Below are 22,271 nucleotides of genomic sequence, written 5' to 3'. Positions count from 1 at the left end.
GGGCTTATGTTCAGCAGGTTAGAATAAAGAAATATCTCCCACTCTGGCTATAAGAAAATTCCACTTTGTTCTGAAAAGAAAAAAATAGAGGAAGGGGTGATATTTTAATTATCCTGATAGCATTGTACTTTTCTCTTTTTTTCTTTTTCAAGATTCACCCTGAGCTAACATCTGTTGCCAATCTTCCTCTTTCTCTTTGTTCTTCCTCCTCCCCAAAGCCCCAGTACATAGTTGTATGTTCTAGTTGTAAGTCCTTCTAGTTCTTCTATGTGAGCCACAGCCTCAGCATGGCTACTGACAGATGAGTAGGGTGGTTCCGTGCCCAGGAACCGAACCTGGGCCACAGGAGTGGAGCGTGCTGAACTTTAACTACAAGGCCATCAGGACTGGCACAGCATTGTATTTTTCTAAAGCAGTTATCCCAAACACACGGCCTCTTCATGTTGGTGTGGGATATTTCCAATGAATCGTTGTATTAGCATTTGGAACTCAGGACAGCCTTGAATCATTACACAGTAGAAATGATTGGTGATGAGTCTCACATGTTGGGCTTCAGACATCCCATCCTCAGATGTCATCCTGACCTGTCAGTCATGCAAGGCTGTTGTCCACATTCTTAGCAGTTGTTTCCACTCCTGCAGCCTGTATTTTAGCCATATTTATAAATTTTTCATGGGTAGCCAAGAGGCAGAGGGAAAGGAAAATAAAATGAAGGACCCTAGAAACTGTGTAATTTTGCTGACTTTCTGCAAGTTTGAGTGACATGCTTGATGATAGTAGATGGGTGGAGCTGGAGCAGGGAGCTAACTATGAATAAATGAAGCCAGTGAAGTATAGTGGCTGAGCACCAGCTTTGGGTCGCATTGCTTGGGTCTGAATCCTAGAACCACCACTTTTACCTCTATGACCCTAGGTGGATGACCTAGTCTCTCTAAGCCTCAGTTTCCTAACCTGTGATGTAGGGATCATTAAATGAGAAATAGAGGGTCCAACACTTAATACAGTTCCAGGTACAAAGTAAGCGCCAATCCGTGTTAGCAGTTGTATGAGTTAAAGCAAGTTTTCAATGATTACCGTTTGGATACCTTGCTCTCTGCACCTATTTCCATGGATATTTCAAGAATTGTCTGTAATGATGCATATTTCTCCTCTCTGTTTCTTTTCAGAGTTAGCTTAAGTGATGGCAGCGACAGCGAAAGCAGTTCTGCTTCTTCACCCCTACATCACGAACCCCCGCCACCCTTATTAAAAACCAACAACAACCAGGTAGGTTGCTGGGTTCACACTGTTCAAGACTGTAGAACTAGATGTGATCATTTCTACAGAGCACACAAAATCTTCTACCCCCTTACTTGTAAACAAAGTGCTTCTTGATAGCAAATAAATGGAAACCTACAACCTTAGGAATAAACATGTCGTTAGGATAAAAGAACTTCTCTTGTCATGAAAAGTATGTTCCATTGGCTGGGTTAATTAAGTAGTTGCAGGAAGGGATAGTGACAGAAGTGCTGCCCATTTACTCCTGATTTCTATATATTTTTCCCCTCAGCAGTAAGTAGGCGAATTCATGAATTAGAAAGAATAAGACCTTTGGAGCTAGTAGCAAGTCTGTTCTTTGTTTTACTAATTGACAGGTAGGAAATTACCTTTTAACTTCTGATTCTCAGTTTCCTCATCTGTAAATGGAGATATTAATACCAAGCTTGCTGCTTATTGGGAGGATGACCAATACTAGAGGTAAAGAGTGTGGGTCAGTGCCCACACCTACTTGGCGCTCAGTTGATGGTAGATGTTTACTATTATGGGTGCTCTGCCTCTGTGCTCATTCCAGAAAAAGAGGATCATCACTTGTGATTGTGAGGAATAGTTAACAAAATGCAGAGTAAATAATGGTCATTATCATTGCTATAAATCAAGCTAAAGGAAGTCTTATTAATTTGGAAGTCAACTCTGAATATAGTTATTTGGATAAGGTCAAGGCAGAACTTTGAAAGCTGTGATGAAGAGCTTTTGTAAAACAAATGATTAAGATTGGGATATTTTAAATACTTACTAAAATAAACCATTTTCAAGTATCATGAATATTGTAAAAGCCTCATTGTGCGTTGAGTTGATACTCTCATTACCGTAAGTTATTCTTATCTCTCTTTAGACAAATTCCCTGTGACCTCTACAATAATTGCTTAATTCAAGTTACCAAGTGAATATTATTAACTTGGAAATAAAAGAACTTCATTTTTCTAAAATTGTTCTGTTTCACAGGTGTCCTACAATCTTAAATGGTCTTGTTCTTGAATTTGTGATCTTTGTTTTACTGGGAAAGTGTGATTTGATAGCTGAAGACTTTGTTTTATATAAAGCATAAGCAAAGAGCTCTTAAAATTTAAAATCCTTCATTTATAAGGGTTATCTACAACTTGAAGCCTCTATTATTAAGTAGGAATAACATCAGGGTTCTTTACGTGACCAGGTACAATTCAACTGCAGTTTCTTTGTGTCCTTACATGTGGATGCAAGCCCAGCCTCATGGTCTGTTAGAGACTGGCTCTTCAAGGAGTTAGTGCGTTCTCATTCCTTATCCTGGCTCCCTGTGGTCCTTGTGTTCCCTCATCTTCAGGGCCAGCCATGCCGATGGCCCAGCCAGCTTCCCCCACCACCACAAGTCGAGCTTTTCAGGGTAAAGTGAAGACTAAGCACGTAGCCATCATCACCAATCAGTTGAGAAGAGCCGGCGCGTGGCTAACTAGATAACTCAGGATTCTTTTGTAGATTTATGCTTCAGTATGAGCTGGCAAAAGAATAGAATTTGGACCCTGAATACATTTTTATATCCAATTGAAACCTATTTAGGCCTGATTTCTGCTTCTGGTGGGTGCTGTGTTAGAATTAGGTTACTTCATGGGTGACAGCAGTGGCCGTGCCAGGAGTGAAGGACGCTAGTGTATGCGTTTGTGCCCCTCATTAAGCTCCTTCAGCTTCTTTCCCAGTCGGCATTAAGACTGTGCTTGCTAAATAAATGCAGCTCCAGCAAGCCCCTCTCATGCCCTTCAAACCTAATAGCTGCCCCTAAACCCTTCCTGGATGGGCAGTCTGAAGCTGACCTTGGCTTCAGAGAAAGGTTTGGGTTCTTTGTCAGACTTTTTTTTTGAACCCCTCTAGCAAAACAAGAACAAAAATGAATAGTATCATCTGTCTGGAGAGGGTAAAAATTACTTTATCTGATTAAATACCACTGGTTCCTTGGCATATGTTTATTCAACAAATGTAGCTTCACACGTGTGAATCATCAATCTGTCAGGAATACTCAGTTATCTGTCACTTTCTCCATGGACCTATAAGCATAATAAGAAAGTCCATATGCTTTCACTTTTAGCTAGTCTAGGGTAGGGAGTACATGTCCCACAAGAGTGCCTGCCTCCTTGGAGCTGTGTCTTGGAACTGAGAGAGCGAGAAAAGGTTTTTAAAACTTTGTTTATTGATTTCTTAACCCCTCAGATCACCTGCAGTGGATCAAGTGTGCTCCTGTCCCTTTCAGTCAACATTCTAGGAGTTCTTAAAAAATTAACCGTCTTTCTTAGTTCTCTATGCCAATAAAGTGAAGTAGTACAAATCTAAAAGTCACTTAAATTGCACCCTGGAATGTGTTTTTAGTCTTATATTTGAATGTGTATATGTGATAATCTGAAATTTTGATCAAATAAAATAGATGAAAACATCCTGGGAAGGCCTCACTGTGAAATGGGGGGGACCCATGTTTCCTCCTTCCATACCCCTTGGCTGCTCTCTGTCTGCAAGTTGATAATGCTCTCTCAAGTTTCTGTAAATTACCAAGCAAAGCTGAGTTTTCCTTACCTTTTCTCAAATCTTCCAGGGACTAGAGAAGACAGAAAGTGCTAATTGAGTCAAACATGTCCTAACTCTCAAAAAAAAGTGAACAGAGAGAGCGCCACATGTCAACAAAGCAAGTAATTAACATGAGTATCGTTAGAAGCTAATAGTGATCATTAACATGAAAGACCTATCAGTGGAGAATCCATCTGCTGAATAATTGACTTGTCACTCCTCACAAAGGGATACAGAAAAATAATAATCTTGAAAATTTGATTTTCAAGCCATACCCTCAGATGAAGGATAGAAATGCAACTAATCACAGGTCTATGTGCAGAGATGACCATGGGTATGCATGGTGCCTCTAGGCAGTCTGGGTGGCTGTTTCCCTCAGGAGAGCTTAGTCGCCTTTATTGGGGAATAATATTGCTGTGCCATTTTAACCAAAGGTATTTTTTTTTTACTCCTAACCTCTCTTATGTGAATTTCAAACAAAATCAAAATTCCAGATCCTTTTTGGCTGAAAGTGAGGAGGGGAGGGAGGAGAGAGGGGCCTGCAAGGAAGTGATGTATTGGACCCAAGTTAATATTCAGAATATCATAAATCACCTATCAGCCTGCAAAGCATGTTGAATGAAATTAAAGACTCTATCCAGTTAAACTGGTTTGAAATAAGCCCGTGGAATACAAGGTGCTGGCCTTTTATATTCTGGAGCCGTTTCCTTAAAGATAAGGAAGGATCATAAATAAAACAATTGTCTTCAGCATGGCTCAGCTCTCTCGGAATGAGGTTTTGACAAAGCTGTTTATTTTGGAGCAGGGAGAGATCAAAGAAGGAAGATTAACTGAGCCCTCTCTGGGCAGCCACTCAGTAACTTGAGGCGGATCACTGACACCAGGAGCTTTTGTTCCTGCCACTGCTGCTTCAGAAGAAAGAAACTAGGATTTCAATGTAGTTTGGCCTTCTGTGCTGTAGCGCTTACGGAATGTGTAGGGTGGGACTTAAGTGCCCCGAATGTTTTATTTTCTGCTCCGAGGAGAAGGTGGGAGAACTCTATAAACCTAGTGAGCGAAGTTCCATTGCAAATGCAGAGTCACTTTGCCCGCCGCCCCCTCGCCGAGTGCACTGACTTGGGGGGTGGAACAGGCATGCAGAGTGGGATATGATGGGAACAAAATTCAGTTTTCTAATGCTCAAGGCGAGCAGGCAGGCGGTTTTTCCTCTTGCCTGATGTCTCAGCAAACTGTCTGCTTCGCCCAGCCCGGATCTGCGTTGGCGAGGAGTGCCATCTACTGACCTACTTACTCCTAGGTCTCTGAGCGCCGAGTTTTCCCCTGAGGTCTCATTTCCAACAACAATAGAGAGAAGGAAATTCTGCATGTAGTGGAGTGTTTGGTTTCCTTTACAGTGGAGCATGTTAAAAACGATTGCCTTGCCTCTGCCATTAAGTAATTTCCTCGTGTTGCCAAAAGTATTGTATTTTAAGTTAGCCTGGTCAAATTGGTCATCTGGTTATCTTAATGTTAAAAATAAATTAAGGCGATTCTCAGGAAAGACTTAGCAGCTCACTTCTTATCCGTACATTATTCTAAATTCAAAGGAAAACATACCCTTTTAGAAGTATTTGATCTTTTCTAGCATGTCATAGTCCTATCCTCAACAAGTAAAATGTTTATTCGTAGTATGAAATTTTACAGCTGAGTGGGAATCTGGACATCGTCTTGTTCATCTCTCATTTCATCTCATATTTTGAGGCCCCAAAATGTTAAATGATAGGTCCAGGACCTGAACTTAGGTTTCTAAGCCCAGTCACTGCTCTTTCTACTACAAATTAGAAGTGGAGTCATTTTTAAAATCTTCTGTGTGTTATGGAATATGGTAGACTTTTGAACAGAATTGTGGTTTGTGTGTGTGTGTGGTAGAGCAGAGAATGGATAAACACAAGAGCAGTAGGAATGTGAGACTTCTTAAATATGCCCTTTATTTGGCATTTTCCTCCTTCATATTAGCTTCAGATTATAATAACTCACTTGGTAATGAGATTATCATGAAAAAGACAAATAACTTTGCTTTTTTTTTTTTTTAAGATTTTATTTTTTCCTTTTTCTCCCCAAAGCCCCCCGGTACATAGTTGTGTATTCTTCGTTGTGGGTTCTTCTAGTTGTGGCATGTGGGACGCTGCCTCAGCGTGGTCTGATGAGCAGTGCCATGTCCGCGCCCAGGATTCGAACTAACGAAACACTGGGCCGCCTGCAGCGGAGCGCGCGAACTTAACCACTCGGCCATGGGGCCAGCCCCCAAATAACTTTGCTTTTTATGTTTATATACATTTGTAAACACTCATCAATAAATTTAGTAGTTCTCAGCCATTTTAGGCAAGGGCCATTTAAAAATATTTCCGTCATAATCCTTAATTTTGAAGATTCTAATAAATCAACCATATTTATTAAATAATAATTTGTTTCTCCTTTTTATTAATTAGAAACATAGCTCCCCATGGACGCTTCTGAAAAGTATGCAAAACCACTTTTCATAACCTAAGCTGTAGTTGGTTCAGCTTATAAAAGGAAAGGCACTGGTATTTTATCATGGGTAAACACATCGTTTCTTGAAACACAGAAGATAGTCTTGGCTCTTCATTTCTTGAGTTGGAGGATCCCAAGTTGGGAGCAATGGTGTAACTGATGGCTATCTTCACTTCCAAAGCTGCGTCAATTTAGTGGATATGAGTCATTTTTAGAATCTGGAAGTCAGGTACTGCAAAGGGCATTCGAGTGTTTGTTTTATCATCCCTAGCGTCCCAAGCACTGGTAGTCATGCTGAAACAGCAGAATGAATACGAAAAAATTCTTGCCAGAGGGGACTCTAATCCAGTATAACTCAGCTGCTGTACATATGTGTGAGAGTGTTGTCACAGAAGAAAAGCAGCCTTGGAAGCTTGGATCAATTTCCTTATCATCAACGTTTTTTTTTTTTAAAGTTCTATTGCCCTGACTCAGCATTTCAGATATAAGCAATTTATTTCCCAAGGACAAGTAAGGTTAGAAGAGAAGAAAGAAAATGTATAGCGGAGAAATACTATCTGGAAAGCAATGTGATTGTATGACATTTCATTCATAAGTGTCTTTGTTTAGGTGGCTGGTTGGCTAAGAAGGGCTTGAAATCAAATTTAACTGTGTTCTCTTTGATCCCCAGATTCTTGAAGTGAAAAGTCCAATAAAGCAAAGCAAATCAGATAAGCAAATAAAGAATGGTGACTGTGACAAGGTAGGTTTCCAGCCCTTTGCTATGAGTGCTACAGCACCGACTCATCTTCTGTTTCTTGGCCTTTTCCTTGATCATCCTCGCTGGTTCTCCTTTCATTGCTTCATCAGAAGTGCCCGAGACCCCCAGCCGACCAGTGGCTTTGTAGTTTATTTTCCAAGTCTTGCTTATATTTTCAGTGTTAAGCTTGGCCTTATGCTACCATTTGCCATGATGCCTACATTGCCAAGGGATTTCGGGCACATTGAATTGGGAGGTAAGAAAATCCTGGTGGAGGCAGAGGGGAAAGGAATCTCAGACGTCAGTGAGCAGGACATCTGATCCCAGTGCACTGGGCTTTCCCCAAGTGTGCATCGTGCATCTGAAATCTGACTTCAAGACCTGTTGGGGCTTAGCCTCCTGTTCTGAGCAGGGTCCTAACCTGCTTTGCAGGATCAGGGCAGGCCTGGCTAATGCTTCACAAACCTTTCCTTTGCCTTCATTGTAAATGGTGCTAGACACCCATGCAGTTACGCTAACAAAGACTCGTGGTCTGAGCATGTGGAAAGAGAGGTGAGCCTCTGCCCTGTCAGAGGAGCTCGTGACAAACCAGGTATTAATTTGGATAGTGACCTATATTTTCCTAAGACATTCTTCTGTCACTTGCTATTTACTAGCAATTTTTGGTATGACCAGGAAGGTTTTTTTTTTTTCTTAAAGAATTTGCCCTGACATGATTGGTGATGTGCATTGATACTTCCATGTTCAAACTTAGAATTTTTTTTCTCTTAGTTAGGTAGCTTCTAAAATGGAAGAATAAAAAAAATGAAAGTAGCTCGTGATAACATGTTTAAGCTCACAATTTACCATTGAGTACCCTTTCTCTCTGTGGAGGCATTGTTGGGAGACAGTGAGTCTGCTCACTTGAATCTTGTTGAGAGCAAAGAAGTGCAAGAATTGCCCTTTTTTAAAAAAGCAGGCTTTATAATGGTAATAGTCAGCCAAGAGAGACTTGTTCTGCAAAAGCTTTGGGCACCAGTCCGCGCAGCCTGGGCTAGGGGGTTAGAATGGAGAACCGCCAACAGCTGCTTGTCTGTTCCTCTGTAGTTATCCTTTTATTTTTGAACTACCTCCTCAAGTGCTTGTTCTTTTGGGGGGTCCTCTTCTCTTTCAGGCATACCTAGATGAACTGGTGGAGCTTCACAGAAGGTTAATGACACTGAGGGAAAGGCACATTCTGCAGCAGGTGAGAAATGCTTTTTCAGCACAACCCTCTCCAGAAGCCTCAAGGCCTGGAGGATCCTGGGGTAGTGTGATAGCACCTGGAGGCCACAGCAGCCCCACCCTGGCAGAACCGGGCTAGTGCCACCTGCAGAAGTACTTGGGGAGATTGCTCATTTCCCAGGCTACCAGGCAGTCTGCTTTGGAGCTTTGCCAGATCATCTCCCTCCTTGGTGCTGCGGATGATGAAAACTGGGCGCTTGTGGAGGTGCTGATGCTGGAACGTACTGATCCCCCAGCCGGCTGATGCTATAGTGTGGGCTGAGGGACGGGATAGTAGGAATGCAGAAGCCTTGGGGCCAGGCTTCTGGTTTCATGGGAAAACAGTGATAAGAGTTTCAGTCAAATGTTGTAAACGTTTGTGATTCAATTTAGTAAGCTTTTGCCAATGCTATTCTAAGGAAAATAAATATTTTCCTCGTTTCTCTTATCTTGTACACTGTACATTCTATTATTGTGAACTCATCTGTGGAATACGTAGAGTGGGGAAACTTCTCTTGGTACAATTTGATGTTTGGAGAAAATAAGAAGGGTGGTTTTTAGTTTTCATATGGTTACGGTACATGCGTCCATTGTGTTAACAGTGGCTATTGAGAAAATAATTTTTCTTTAACATCCAAAGAGAAGGTTGTATTCTAAATTCCAGGGTGAGTTTGTAGATTATTTCACTGTTTGATTTTTTCCTTAATACTCTTAAAGACTTGAAGTTAGTATTTAATCTACCCCAGCTATATATGGGTTATTCTTTTTTAATATTTAATGGCTGCTGGTCACTTTTATATTCTGTGTACATTTTTGCTTAAATCTATAAATAAGCACTCTCAAACTTGCCAAGTTCTCTGGTCTGATGAGCTATTTAACCCTTCTAGAGTTTCAGATTTGAGTCAAAGACTTACAGACCTATGATTTTTAATTGGAGATAAGTTGCATTTCTTATATTTCCATTTAAGTGAGGAATGGGTTAGGGGAGTAGGATCTGAGTGGCTTACCCTGAGACATATTCTAACACTTTGATAGTGTTTTTCTTCAGCTTTCTTCTGTAGAATTGAAAATTGTTCAGCCTGCCATTTACCAATTATTTAGTGCTAATTGACTGAGTGGTGATGGTAAATCTATTAGCTGATTTTCTCAGCCCTTCCTGAACACCAGCTCTGAACCACTGTGGAGCAGTTGTCCAATAAAGCTGTTAATGCACAAGCTGGGCCCTCACGGTGAGTCTCACAGGACAGTGAGACAGATGTTTGGGCAGACTTGGGACACTTCACAAAGAAAGCCCAGCCAATGAGTTGAGGAGATTAGGCCGTTGGGCAGGGTCTTACCTTAGGGTGTCATTGGCATTCCCAATTTCACATTGTCCTTTGTTTTGACCTTTGAAAGAATTGTGAGGGAAGGTGGCTTACTGGAGAATTCCATCGAAGTGGCTTATTTTAGTGTTCTAGAGGGAGAGAGCGATAGCTATGGATTTTTAACCTGGCATAAAGGCCCTCCAGGGCGCACAGCGTTTCCCCCTAATTGCATTCCCAGGCCAGTTGAAAGCTCTCAGTCTTTGGCCTTTTGCCTTGTAGTGCAGCTGAGGCTTGTGATTATGATACCATGATGCATGTCCTGTCACGGTTTACTGCTTAATTAATTCCTATTGTAAAACATAGCACTATTGAAGACTAGTGTTATTCTCCACCTTGAGAGCTGCTCATCTTGTGGAATGCGTGCCGCAAAGTCTGTGAGTTCTCCACCATGCCGAGCTGAACACCTGAGACAGAATTTCTGGTGAGCCCAGGATCACGTCCCAGGTCTTTTCCTATTAAATGCATCCTATCAGAAAATCTGGTCTGACACTTTTATTTAGCTCACAAGAAGTGGTTAAGATCTTTGTTATACTCTGGGGGCTTGCGGTGCTGGCACCCAGCATCTAGTTTAATGAACAGAAAGCACTGGATCAAGAGAGCCTGTGTTCTTAAACCGCTTTTGCGTAAGGTAAGCATCGGTACAGTGGACCCAGTCAAACCTAGAGATGTCAATACCTAGGACTCACTCATAATTTGATTCTTCTTTAAACCAAGTGTTCCATATTTATTTGGAAAGGGAGATTGAGCACTTCTAAACTCCCCAGAAATTCAGCTCTGAGTCTGGATTTGCATCCTATTTAGAAAGGAAAAAATGCTCTGAGGACAACCAGGGCTTCCTTAGAAGATAGTTTAGCAATTTAGATAACAGCTCTGATACTTTCCGAGTTATCTCCAGGGAGGCTGGGGATGAGCTGTGTGTCGGAGTATTCCTTCTAACAACGTGGAGAACACTCCAGAGAAGTGTTCTCCTGAAAATGATGTTCTCCATCCTAGGAGATTGCCTGGCATGTTTTAGAATCCCTTGCAGGTGGGAGCCTGATGGCCTGCCTTTTAACCCAGGGCCAGGCACTCACGTTGTCACGTGGTAGACAGTGCTTCTCCAGCCATAGCCGAGGCCATTCTCGGAAAGACCTAACTTATCCCAGACCTGACTCCGCTCTAGGCAGAAGCAGTTACAGCAAAACTTGTTCCTAACTGCCCACTCAGTGAAGAGGCTGCTTCCGGTGGAAAGAACCCTGGTTTTTAAAAAACATAATCAAACTAAAAATAATGCATCTACCTTTTTATAATTAAAAACCAGGGCTCGGGGAAGGAATCACAGATTTACCAACTGGATCCTCCCTGTTTAAAAAAAAACTCTATGTAGTACCCTCTAAAAGGCTGACGTGGCAGGAAATAATCCATCACAACTGTTTTCACAACAGCCGTCCTCTGAAGAATGAGTTAAGCAGTTTACACACTCTTCCTTTTCCACTCCTGTGCATACCTTGTTCTCTTGCCTGCTTTCCTTGTGTGCAGCCACTCTATCTTTTTTTATTACTTTGGAGGGGCACTCCTTATTGCAGTGTGATGCAGGGTAATGACACGACAAGAGAGCCACAGCAGAGCCGCTCTCCATCAGCAGAGCCGGGGATTCCTGTGGAAAGGCGCAGTGGCGTCCTTCAGGAACCGGCAGGGTGTTTATAGGCTTTGTGGCTTGTGTCACTGGAATAAAGCATGTAATGCGGTGTTTCTGATGTTCCAACTATCCAGATTCCTGGAAAGGAACGCACATTTATTTTTCTTTATGAAGTCTTTACTTAATTGAGGACGTGGCTACATGCTCTAATAATTCAAATCATTAGTGCTGTTCCCGTTGGCAGCCAGTCCCACACGGCGCCAACTGCTGCGGCTGCTGCGGCTGCTTCCGGGCTGTCTCTGCGTCTATCCTGATGTGTGCTCACGAGCCCCTGTAAAAATGCAGGGCTCCCTGAGTTCGATTGATCGGATCCCCTTCGTCCCTTTGCGTGTGTGTGGCTGCAGGCGGGGTGAGCGTGCTAGTCGTGGAGGAAGCAGGAGGACTGTGAATGAACCTACATGATATTACAAGGTGTGGGAGATGACAGGGCCGAATTTCCTAGTGGGCAAGTGTGTCTTGTTTGCTTTAAAATCAAGTGGCTCTTTCTAGAAGGTATTCTATTGCTCTCTTTTCTACTTATTGTTAAGTGATTAGTGAGCAGCTACGTTGAGTCACAGAAAGCTATTTTCTTAAAAGGATGAGTTCACTGTCATTTTTTTTTTTTTTTTTTTAAAGATTTTATTTTTTCCTTTTTCTCCCCAAAGCCCCCCGGTACATAGTTGTATATTCTTTGTTGTGGGTCCTTCTAGTTGTGGCATGTGGGACGCTGCCTCAGCGTGGTTTGATGAGCAGTGTCATGTCCGCGCCCAGGATTCGAACCAACGAAACACTGGGCCGCCTGCAGCGGAGTGCGCGAACTTAACCGCTCAGCCACGGGGCCAGCCCCGAGTTCACTGTCATTTTAAAGGGAAAATGTAAGGCTGTACTTTTCACCCTCACTTTGTGGTTTTCGTTTGTTATTTCAATGGCTTTCCTTCATCTACTGTTCTCCTCGCTTTCTTCCCTTCCCCCTGAAAACTTTTATTGTAATTATTTTTTAAAAAATTGAAGGAGGCCTTTTCTGAGTTTTAGCTTCTGGCATTTTCCCTGCTTCGTTTGTTTTAGTGCTAATGAAATGCTAACAGTCAGTGAAGGGAGGAGGAAAAAGCACTGGGTCTGATAATTCACGTGCTGTATAGTTACCGCCCAGATAATTAAGGGTAAGTTTACATTTATATGGTAGTCATAATCATGTTTCCCCAATCTGTATGGCAAATGACAGCTATAAAGAAGCTTCATTTACCGTATTTGATCCTCTGCGCAACCGTGTGTGGTAGATTGATAGATAATTAGAGCAGGTAGCATGATCCCTACTTTATAGATGAGGAAACTGAGGCTCAAAGTTGATAATGTTCTGTCTAATGACGTTCAAATAGCGAGCCGAGTCAGAACTCAGTATGCCACAGTTAACACCCTCTATTCCGAATGCTTTGTCGCTTACCTACTGGCCAGCTAGTTGGGGAGAGGAGTCACACTCTGGAATAATAGTTATTTGCCTCCATTGTATAAATTGAAAAGCTATTTGTTTCCATCCTGAAAGAGCTCTCTGACCAGGGTATTGGTTTCCACCCTCAAGTTGACACATTTTCACTAGGTCTGTAGTATTTCTACACAATATGCAAAAAAGATAATTTACCCTGGAAAGCACTCTTAATTCAATTGATGTTAAATCTGTAGTAAGTATTTGACTGCCTTGAAAGGTTTATGTGTAGGACATAGCTGTGCGTGTGTCTCTGTATGTGTGCAGATGTGTCGGGTGACTTAGCCAGAGCTCTATAATCATTAATTAATAAATCAAATGTGTCCATTTTAGATCTTTTAGTGCTAATGAGAAGATCTTGCTAGATAAATTCTGACGTGGATCTAGTACTTTAACCGCAATTGGGAACACCCCTTAGAATAATCTCTTGATGCGTGTAATAGAGCCCTGGGTCCAGTGGTTTAAGTAAGGCTCCCTCTCCACCCCACCATATCTAGTAGTTGGCCCAGAGGTAAGTAATTCATGGTCAATGCATGGCTTAAAAGATGCTGAGGAGATAGACTCCTTGCCTTCCTGCTCTGCCATCTTTCACATCTTGCTTTCATCCTCTTGAGGGGAAGAGATGCTGCGCTTCCAGGATTGCGTCTTCATTCCAGACAGGAAGAGGGGCAGAGGGCAAAAGGCACGTGCCCCTTGTCCATACCCTTTTCAGAAATTTTCCTGAAAGCTCAGTGACTTCTTTCAAATAAATTGTAAATAGCAGTGTTTGCCGAGTACTGCCTGTGGGTCTGGGAAAGCAAGCCTTTTAGCTGGGCATGCTGCCACTCCCGGAAGATCAAGCTTCTGTTGGTAAAGAAGAAGGGCTAAACGGATATTAGGTAGGCACTTTGCTGTGTCTGTCATGGTTTCGCAATGGGAATAACTTGTTTTATTATTAAAGCCATGGTTATATCTGTAAAAAATAGTTCAAGAGGTTGAATAAGGCATTAGCAGCTCAGTCTGGAGTTGGGCATTTAATTGGATTGAGGTCCAATATGTCTTTTATGCCTCTCTGGAAGTCAAATATGTCAGGAATGGGGAGCACATTTTCTCTTGAGTGCCACTGACCCATAGGGAATAGTTCACAAATTTACTGTTTTTTAAAGAAAACTAATTGTAAGAAGAGAAGGTCAAAAGTTTTCATTCTGCTGTTTTCAAACTGAAATTAGGTAATCTAAAACTTCATTGAATGAATAATAGGCTAAATAATTAAAAGTATTCTTTTTTAAGATTACTGAACTAAAGAGAATATAAAGCAAGTGATAGAAAGGGAGTAGCACAGACAACTAAAAATAAGTGGAAGAGTTTGCTAATTGTTTTCTCTGCACAAATATTTTTGTCTTTCATACTGTTGTTAATTTTCCTCTCTCCTCCACAAAGCTTACTAAAATTAACCCCCTCCATCCCAAATTACCCACAGCGTACGTACCAAAAACCCACACTACCCAGGCACAGCAGCCATTTCTGATAAAATTATTAGTAAAATAGGCATGGAAAACATACAACATGCTAAAAGATTCTCTCAAACCAATAACTAAAATGATTTTTTTTTTTGAGGCAGATTAGCCCTGAGCTAACATCTGCTGCCAATCCTCCTCTTTTTTGCTGAGGAAGACCGGCCGTGAGCTAACATCCATGCCCATCTTCCTGTACTTTATATGTGTGATGCCTACCACAGCATGGCGTGCCAAGTGGTGCCACGTCCACACCCGGGATCCGAACCGGCAAACCCTGGGCTGCCAAAGTGGAATGTGTGCACTTAACCACTGCGCCATGGGGCCGGCCAAACTAAAATGATTCTTAATGTTGAAACCTTAGAAGCATCCTCCTCAAACCCAGGGCAAGACAACAGTATCTCTGTGACCACTTTTGTTTATCGTATTTCTGAAAATTGAAGCCAATACAATAAGAAATGAGATGTAACTATTCCAAACGGGGAGAGAAAGGTGTCCTTTCTTTTTTTAGATAATACTTCTCACCCCCAAATACTCAAGGCTGTCAACTCAACATGACTGTAAGTCATAAATACAAGTTTCATTCATTTTTTGTTGAAGTATAACAAAATGTACAACTAGATGGAGTTTTAAAAAGTGAATGCATCTTTTGTAAATTGTACCCAAATCATGCAACAAAACAGTTGCAGCACCCAGAAGGCTCGCCTGAGCCCCTTTTCCAGTCACTGCCCATGATCTTCAGGGGGTGGGGTTGTAGATGGTTTCTATCTCTTTCTTTGTGAGTTCTTTTATTTTATAAATTTTCAACAATAATGTAATCAGAAAGAAAAATGATCGTTATTATACATGTATGTATGTGTATACTTTTTTATAAGGAGTTTTGTTGTTTCTGGGCTGGAATTTCCTTACATCTAGTAGGTATAGTCACTGTTCATTGAGTCAGTAGCTGATTTTTAGAGGGGTCTTGAACTTCTGTCTCCCCTTCCACTCCTACCCCTAGAGTAAAATAGTCTGTTGATGACTTGAAAGCAGGAATCGTTTTAAAGGCTGTGAATGATGAGAAGAGGTAACCTGCTCTCACTGAGAATAGTGTTCCTTTGGCTTACCAAATTGGCTGAGAGTTTGGTGCCATTAATAGCATGGGACCTTCTTGCACTAAATGGGAATATGAATCTCTTGGTTCCATATTTGACCCACTCCATCACTCTTTCTTTGCCTTTTGATGTCTATTGCTTATTGCCCAAACTTTCTCTTCTTTACTCCTCTAGATTGTGAACCTTATAGAAGAAACTGGACACTTTCATATCACAAACACGACATTTGATTTTGATCTTTGCTCCCTGGACAAAACCACAGTCCGTAAACTACAGAGTTACCTGGAAACATCTGGAACATCCTGAGGATACCACAACTGGATGCATCAAAAACTATTGTTTGTTTTTTTTGGTTGTTATTTTTTTTGTTTGTTTATATGAAAACACTCAGAATGATGCAACCAAAAGGGAAAAAATAAAAATCAAACAACCTTCAGCTTTATTTTTCTTTAAAGCCAGTCATCATCTCTTGATAAAGGAGAGGTTAAGCAAACCAGCCTCAGCGGACCACTCTTCTCTCCAAGGAAATCCCCGGGAAGAGTCAGCCTGGATAGCCTTGAAAACAAACAGATCAAACACAACACAAGAAAACTTAAAGAATGTGTCTGGTATCATGTCTCTCTCTCTGTGGTGATTCATTCCACAGGACGAATGCATATTCAACACACTGCCTTATTACATAACTGATCTATTTATTATCGCATACAGATATTCTAAAGTCGTTGAGGGAATGACACCACAAGACATTATAAGTACTTGGTCCCGTGGATGCTCTTTCAATGCAGCGCCCTTGCCATCCCAAGCCCAGTGACCTTACTCGTATACTGTGCTACTCTCCACCAACTTTTTCCAAGTCCTTTTACTTGTTGCAGTCTATATTTTCCACCTTTTGTTTTTCCAGTTCCAGGACTCAGATTATCAACTGGGGGGACCAAATAACCACCCTGATTTTCTTCTTTGTGGTCTTTTTTCCTGAAAGTTGGGGCCCAGTCCTTGGCTGTATCCATATAATGATCTTGGACCATGGTAGAAAATGCACCAAATAGGATCATATGAATTGCTGTTTAGCCTTAGTCAATAAACCTGTAGGACTTTTAAACAAAAGTGTTCTTGTAAATGTCCTGCATCCAGCATCGTTGAGCTGTCATCAACATTCTTGTGTCTGTTTTACTGTTATAATATTAGATAAATATGGAAGCAAAGGCATTCCACAGGATCATCATTTTAAAAAAGGAATTCTGGTTCTGTTTTCTAAAGAAATGTTGTAGAAATTCTTAATTTGGATCTATTTATTAGTAAGAGTTTCAGCTTTCTTCAGCTGCCAGTGTGTTATCCATCTTTACCATAAACCCTGGAATAAGATTTTTGTTTGTTCACATATGATCCTCTTAGACTCTTTTATATTTGGAAAATTAAAATCTTTCTTTGGGGGAAACATCTTGGTTCTTCTGCCATAACAGACTGTGTATTAACTTGTAGATTCAGTGGTTCGATACTGTCTAGTCACTCGTGTTTCCAGAAGGATTTCTTGTAATGGTGAAAATAAAGATGGTTGGGGAGGGGGGGATATTTTTGTTCTCAATGTACCCTGTTTTGAAACTAGAAATCTGTCCTGTGGCATGCAAAAGAAAGCAAATTATTTTTAAAAGAAAAAAAAAAAAAACCAAAGTACTTTTGGTGTCATTATTCCATCCTCTCCATAAATGGAGAAATGCAAAATGAGAACCGCTCAACGTCCAAGTTTTTGTTGGGAACTCAACCGAAAAGAAAAGAAATGAAGAAATGCTTCTGGATCCAAAGGTTCGTTCACTGGATCAGCCTTAAGAAAGTCTCTATGTGTGCTAATAGACCAGTATCTCCGTCGTTTATTCCCATGCCAGATGCTGTCTTTTCATACAGAGATTAACTAGTGTCTGTACAGAAAATGGTCTTTCCAGACCCATTCTTTTGGGCAGTAATGTAAATGCAGATGGATAATGGAGTTATTTCTGCATTTTAAAAAGGGGATTTTTTACATTGTTTCTTTCTATCCAAAGACACTATTTTTTCCTTTAAAAAGTTACAATACAGCCATGCTCCTTGTAAATTACTTCTCTGAAGCATCCTCCTGAGGACAAGTGTACTTTTTCAATAATGTTACGATTCTTGATGATTGGCATGAACTGTCCTTGAAGCTTTTGGTGTGTAGTCCACCGTCAATGTTTAATTACAGAGAAACTTTCCGAGTCATTTTGGACATTAGGTGACTGATGGATTGTGTGTTTTTAGTTGTGTTTTGTTTTGTTTTTAACTTTACAGGTGGAAGTGGGGGGAGGGCAATGCTTATCTGGAATTGTTTGCAAAATTTAAACATCTTTTAAAATTTCTAACTGCTAATCCACATATTCTAATTAAGGCAGAAGTGTATGTGGTTTAACTAAAATACTGGTGTAGTTTAACTAGAAATGTATATATGTAGTTGGGGCCCTTTTTATTTTTGTAACTAAATTGTGTGGCGAAAACTATGGTTTGGCAATGTAAAAGATTTTTTGTCCCTTAGGATACTAACCAAGAAACTAGGTAACATAAGAAATGAGCAAACGAAAAAGACAACAAGAAGCAAACCTTTTACAGTGATAAACTTGAGACCTAAAATTTAGGTAATAAAGCAAGCGTCTTCAGAATATTGTCAAAATGTATGTTTGTAAATTGGGAACGAAATTCAGGAAAATTTACCCGTGTGCTTCTCACGGAGACAACAAAATGAATTTTCTATGATATTCCCATAGAGTAAGAGTATATTGTTAATTTTTTAGAAAAAAATCAACTCTTGCTCTCAGCTAATTTTAAATGCAGAAATAATAAATCTCAATTAATTTCAAATAGTTATATGTCTCGTAAAGTAACCCACTCAGTTCTGCCACGTTTATATACACTCAACTTTGAGACCTGTTAAAAAATATTTTGACACATGTATCCCAACAGTGGCTTTGGTTTTTTAAGCACAAAGGAAAAATGGCAGGGTTTAATTTCTTTAGTGTATATATATAAATAGATGTTTCAAATAAAATTAATTGGGTGAGGGTGAATATGGTTTGAGCAAGCTAGAGTATAATAAACTTTCTTTAACTTTTCCCCCAGTACTTTGAGGGCGAAATAAATGTATGTACAGAATGTTTTTCCCCTTATAAATTAGCTTTTGCCTCTGGTTTTGCAGCAGGATGTGTATGAAAGGGGGATGGTTCTATCTTAGCGTATAGCAGTCATGTTAGCGACAGAAACGTTCACGGTTATTTTGTACCTTCACCGTAATGCACCTCTCTCGCTATCCTTATGTAGACAAATAGCGTGTCTTTATATGCTTGCATGTTGTGTCAGGGTACTGAAGAACATAAAAACTTGAAGAGACAAAAATTCTGGAAGAAAAAAAAAATCTTAACGGAGCTGTCTAAACATTTTTAAGTTGCTAAGCAAATCTCTCTAATCTGAATAATTACCCACCGTTTTATGGGAAGAACCAATAAGATTGGTTTTCTTCCTCTGAAAAATTTCTTCCACCAAAAATGTTTCTGCTGATACCTTTTACAGACCCAGCTAATCTTCAAAAAATACAGTTTAGGCCTGCATAAAGTGCCATGTACTGTTTCAAGCGCCACACATTTAACAAGTTAACATACTTGTTTAAGAAAGACTTTATTCTTAAGTGTTTGAGCTCTATGTAGGTAATGGAGTTGGATGTCCAGTGTTGGAAATGGTCAATGTTTGTGTTTAGTGGCTTGTGTTCAATTTTCTCTCTGTGGAAGTGATCAGCTCTGGAGTAGTTTGCTGTGCCCTCGTTACTTTCCACCTTTGGAGTTCTGTGTACTAATGCTGTGTACCGCATACACACACACACACACACACACATATGATGATCTTGTTTCAGACTGTTGCTCTAAAACCAGAACTATGATGTAGAGACAACTACAGCTGCAATGAATGTTGAGGAGTCGATTCCCATGGTTTAGTTTAGGCCTGGGCTGGAAATCTACATCTTTTGACCTCTTTTGTTTTATATAATGATTTTTATTATGGAGGCACTTCCTTCCCTGAATATCCTTGTAAAGATGCATTGAAGAAGTCAATTTAAAAGGAAGACAAAGCCACCGCTGTCTGTAAACTGTAAATATGTATTTTGGCACTTGTACTCCAGTATTCTGAAAATAGAGTTATGATGGAAATGCTGACAGATCCTTAACGGTGGCCAGAGCTACCATGCAGTGCAAAAATAAATTAAGTAAAAATGTATTCTTGAGATTAACAGTGCAAGGCCAATACGTTTTATAAATCTGTCAGTATCTTTTTTCATGGAGTGTGTATGTGTAGCTATGTTGAAAGATACACTGTGTATGTGTGTATAGATGCTATTATGTGAACTACAAGGCATTCGTAAGATGTATTTCCCATCTCTAAAACCCATGTTGAAATGTAAGTGCAGATCGACAGAAATAGGTGTTTTACTTAAATTCGTATCTGATCTATTGTGGCTCCATTTTCTTTACGATGTATAGTCTTGCTGATTTGTTAAGAGTCGTTCGACCAAAGTTTGGTTTTGCTTTACACAGAAAAACATGAGGCCCTAGCCTTTCTCAAGCAGTAATGCTGAGAGGTGAGAACCAGCTGACGGTACAGTCCACAGCCCGTTCTCTTGAGTCCTCAGTGTCTGGTACCATTTTCTGCATCCTAAAACCACTATGTTTTTTTAAGCTCTGCAGAGATGGGCAAGAAATGCTAGGGCACGTTCTTGGAATAAACCGGGTTACTTGTGCATGATATATATTTTTTTCCCCTCCCTATTTCTCTAGAAGGTTTGGCTCACAAACTAAACAGTGTGGTATCGCTAGACAATGTCAATCTGACAAAGGCCCTGCATTTACTTTAGCAGCAAGAAATGCTACCTTGATTAGACAGGAAGGAGAGACACTACTTCAGCAAAAGAATAGAATACTTTCAGTTTGGCAAATAACCAAGGAACTGGACATAATGCTCTACTTAATAGTAGAGACTTATGTCAAATTTGAGACACTCGCCTTATCTTCAGGCCCATAAGCCTTTGAGGAGATTATAGTGGACTGCCTCGTATCTTATCAACTCGAAACTTATTTTAGGTGTGGAAGCATCTGTCCCAGATAGGCTTGGCTGACAGTTAAGCTTTCTATTGACCATGCTTGAATTGGACTGATCCCTTCCCTTGTTTCAGCATAGATATTCATTTGTTTATTTTAAAATCATGGCCTTGCCTTTTCTCCAGCATGGAGAAAGTCAAGATGGGCATCTTGGGCCTGCTGAAGACAACTCAGGATGTTGTCTCCACATGCTCTCGCAGAGAAAGTGAGCGGAGCCACAGTTTTCCCCAATACATTTGTTCCACTGTCTTTCAGAATTGTGCTCCCCCTTGGGTACGCAAGGGGTCCTGGAGACAGATGGCAGCTCCACCGAGGCCTGACGCCCAGACGCTCTGCTTGGTGATTCAAGGACGTAGAGTCCAAAACTAATGGGACTTGTTCATTCTGATTAGTGAAGCAGCTAAGGGTATTTTATGGGTCTCCTTGCCTGGGTTACCACCCAGATAGAAAATCCTGATCACATGTTAATGCGTCTGCTTTCTTTGCCAGGTAATAGTATCCACACCTTCCTGTTTATGTGGTCCCCTTCTTTAGAGGCATTCTCGGTCTTTTCCAGAGGTGGTTAACTTGCCCTGGGTTGTCGGCCTAGCCTCTTGGCCTTAATTTCCCCTTAATTAAAGAAGAGTAACCAATGTGGTTCCCGAGGGCTAGGGAGAGAAATCCATGATGCAAACTGAAAAACACTCTAGTAATTATAACTGGGCCCCCCAGCTGTTAGATAATAGCAAACATCGTCTACTACCTGAATAGGAAGGCCCCTGTGTCCATTTTTGTAAAAATTCAGGCCACTGGGTAATCTGCACAGAATAGGTGGCCCCGAGGAATGGGGAGATAGACGGTGAGTAAAGGCAAAGCTATTTGCTCATTTTCCCCTCGTAATCATGTCTACCACCACACGCATCCCCCACCGCAGAGTTCTGAAGTTTCAAAAGGGTAGAAAAGGATAAATCCAGGCCATTAAAAGAAAATAATCAAAGCTATTGAAAAGATAAAACAAATGAGTCGCACTAAAAGGGCCGTCTGTGCAAGTAATAAGGTTGAAATACTGATACTGATTTCCTAGCCGAACAGCATTCCTCACACATGTGGTTTGTGTATCCGCGTCTGGGTGGGTGGTCTGCTGAGAAGTGCTAAATGCAGCAAGATGGCTTAGCTTTGGAGCGGTGGAGGGGAGCTCTGGGACGGGCTCAGCCCGTGGCGTCTATAGCCCCCGCAACATAAAGAGGCTTTCCTTTTGCTTTGTTCCAGGAGGGAAAGTTGTAACTTGGCTTATTCATTTAAATATGAGTCTATTCTGCACAGAATCAATCAAAGGATAGGAGGTCTTTTTGTGTGTGTGCGTGTGTTTTTTTTAAAAGCACCTCCTTGTCTCTCGTCCCAGCCCCAGGGGGTGGGATGTGTGGCGTAGAATGTAATAACTCTGCATTTGTTCTCATTTATTCCCTGGGTGCTAGGCAACTATAAACATCTCTTTTGAAAGTGATGCTATTTTAAATAACACCTCAGTCTGGTTAGGACAGGAAAGAGTATTAAATTAAAAATGCATATTATGAATACAGTCCATAAACAAAAACCAAAGGAAGATGGACTCCCCCAAAGGCACATTTATACTCACGAGAATGACATATGAAATGCACTCAGTTCAAGGTGGGGAGACTTGTTAAGGGACCTTCTACTACTCAGAAAACGTGGTGCCCATTGATG

At 40.9% G+C, this 22,271-nt stretch overlaps 1 protein-coding gene across 2 annotated transcripts in view; it reads left to right on the top strand.

Moving 5' to 3' along the window:
* The window catches only part of MLLT3 (MLLT3 super elongation complex subunit), a 255,693-nt gene extending 235,771 nt beyond the window's left edge, over window positions 1-19,922 (top strand). For both annotated transcript variants that reach the window (XM_001917557.6, XM_023627424.2), the window contains exons 8-11: window positions 1,167-1,266; window positions 7,025-7,096; window positions 8,247-8,318; window positions 15,598-19,922. In XM_001917557.6, the coding sequence (XP_001917592.2) occupies window positions 1,167-1,266; window positions 7,025-7,096; window positions 8,247-8,318; window positions 15,598-15,729 (376 nt within the window). In that variant the 3' untranslated portion in view covers window positions 15,730-19,922. The remainder of the gene's footprint in view (window positions 1-1,166; window positions 1,267-7,024; window positions 7,097-8,246; window positions 8,319-15,597) is intronic.
* The last annotated feature ends 2,349 nt before the right edge of the window (window positions 19,923-22,271 follow it).

The sequence above is a fragment of the Equus caballus genome, chromosome 23, assembly GCF_041296265.1.
Source record: "Equus caballus isolate H_3958 breed thoroughbred chromosome 23, TB-T2T, whole genome shotgun sequence".
In the NCBI taxonomy this organism is placed as follows: Eukaryota; Metazoa; Chordata; class Mammalia; order Perissodactyla; family Equidae; genus Equus; species Equus caballus.
Note: the sequence above shows the minus strand (reverse complement) of the source record. Positions and strands in the feature narration are given on the sequence as shown.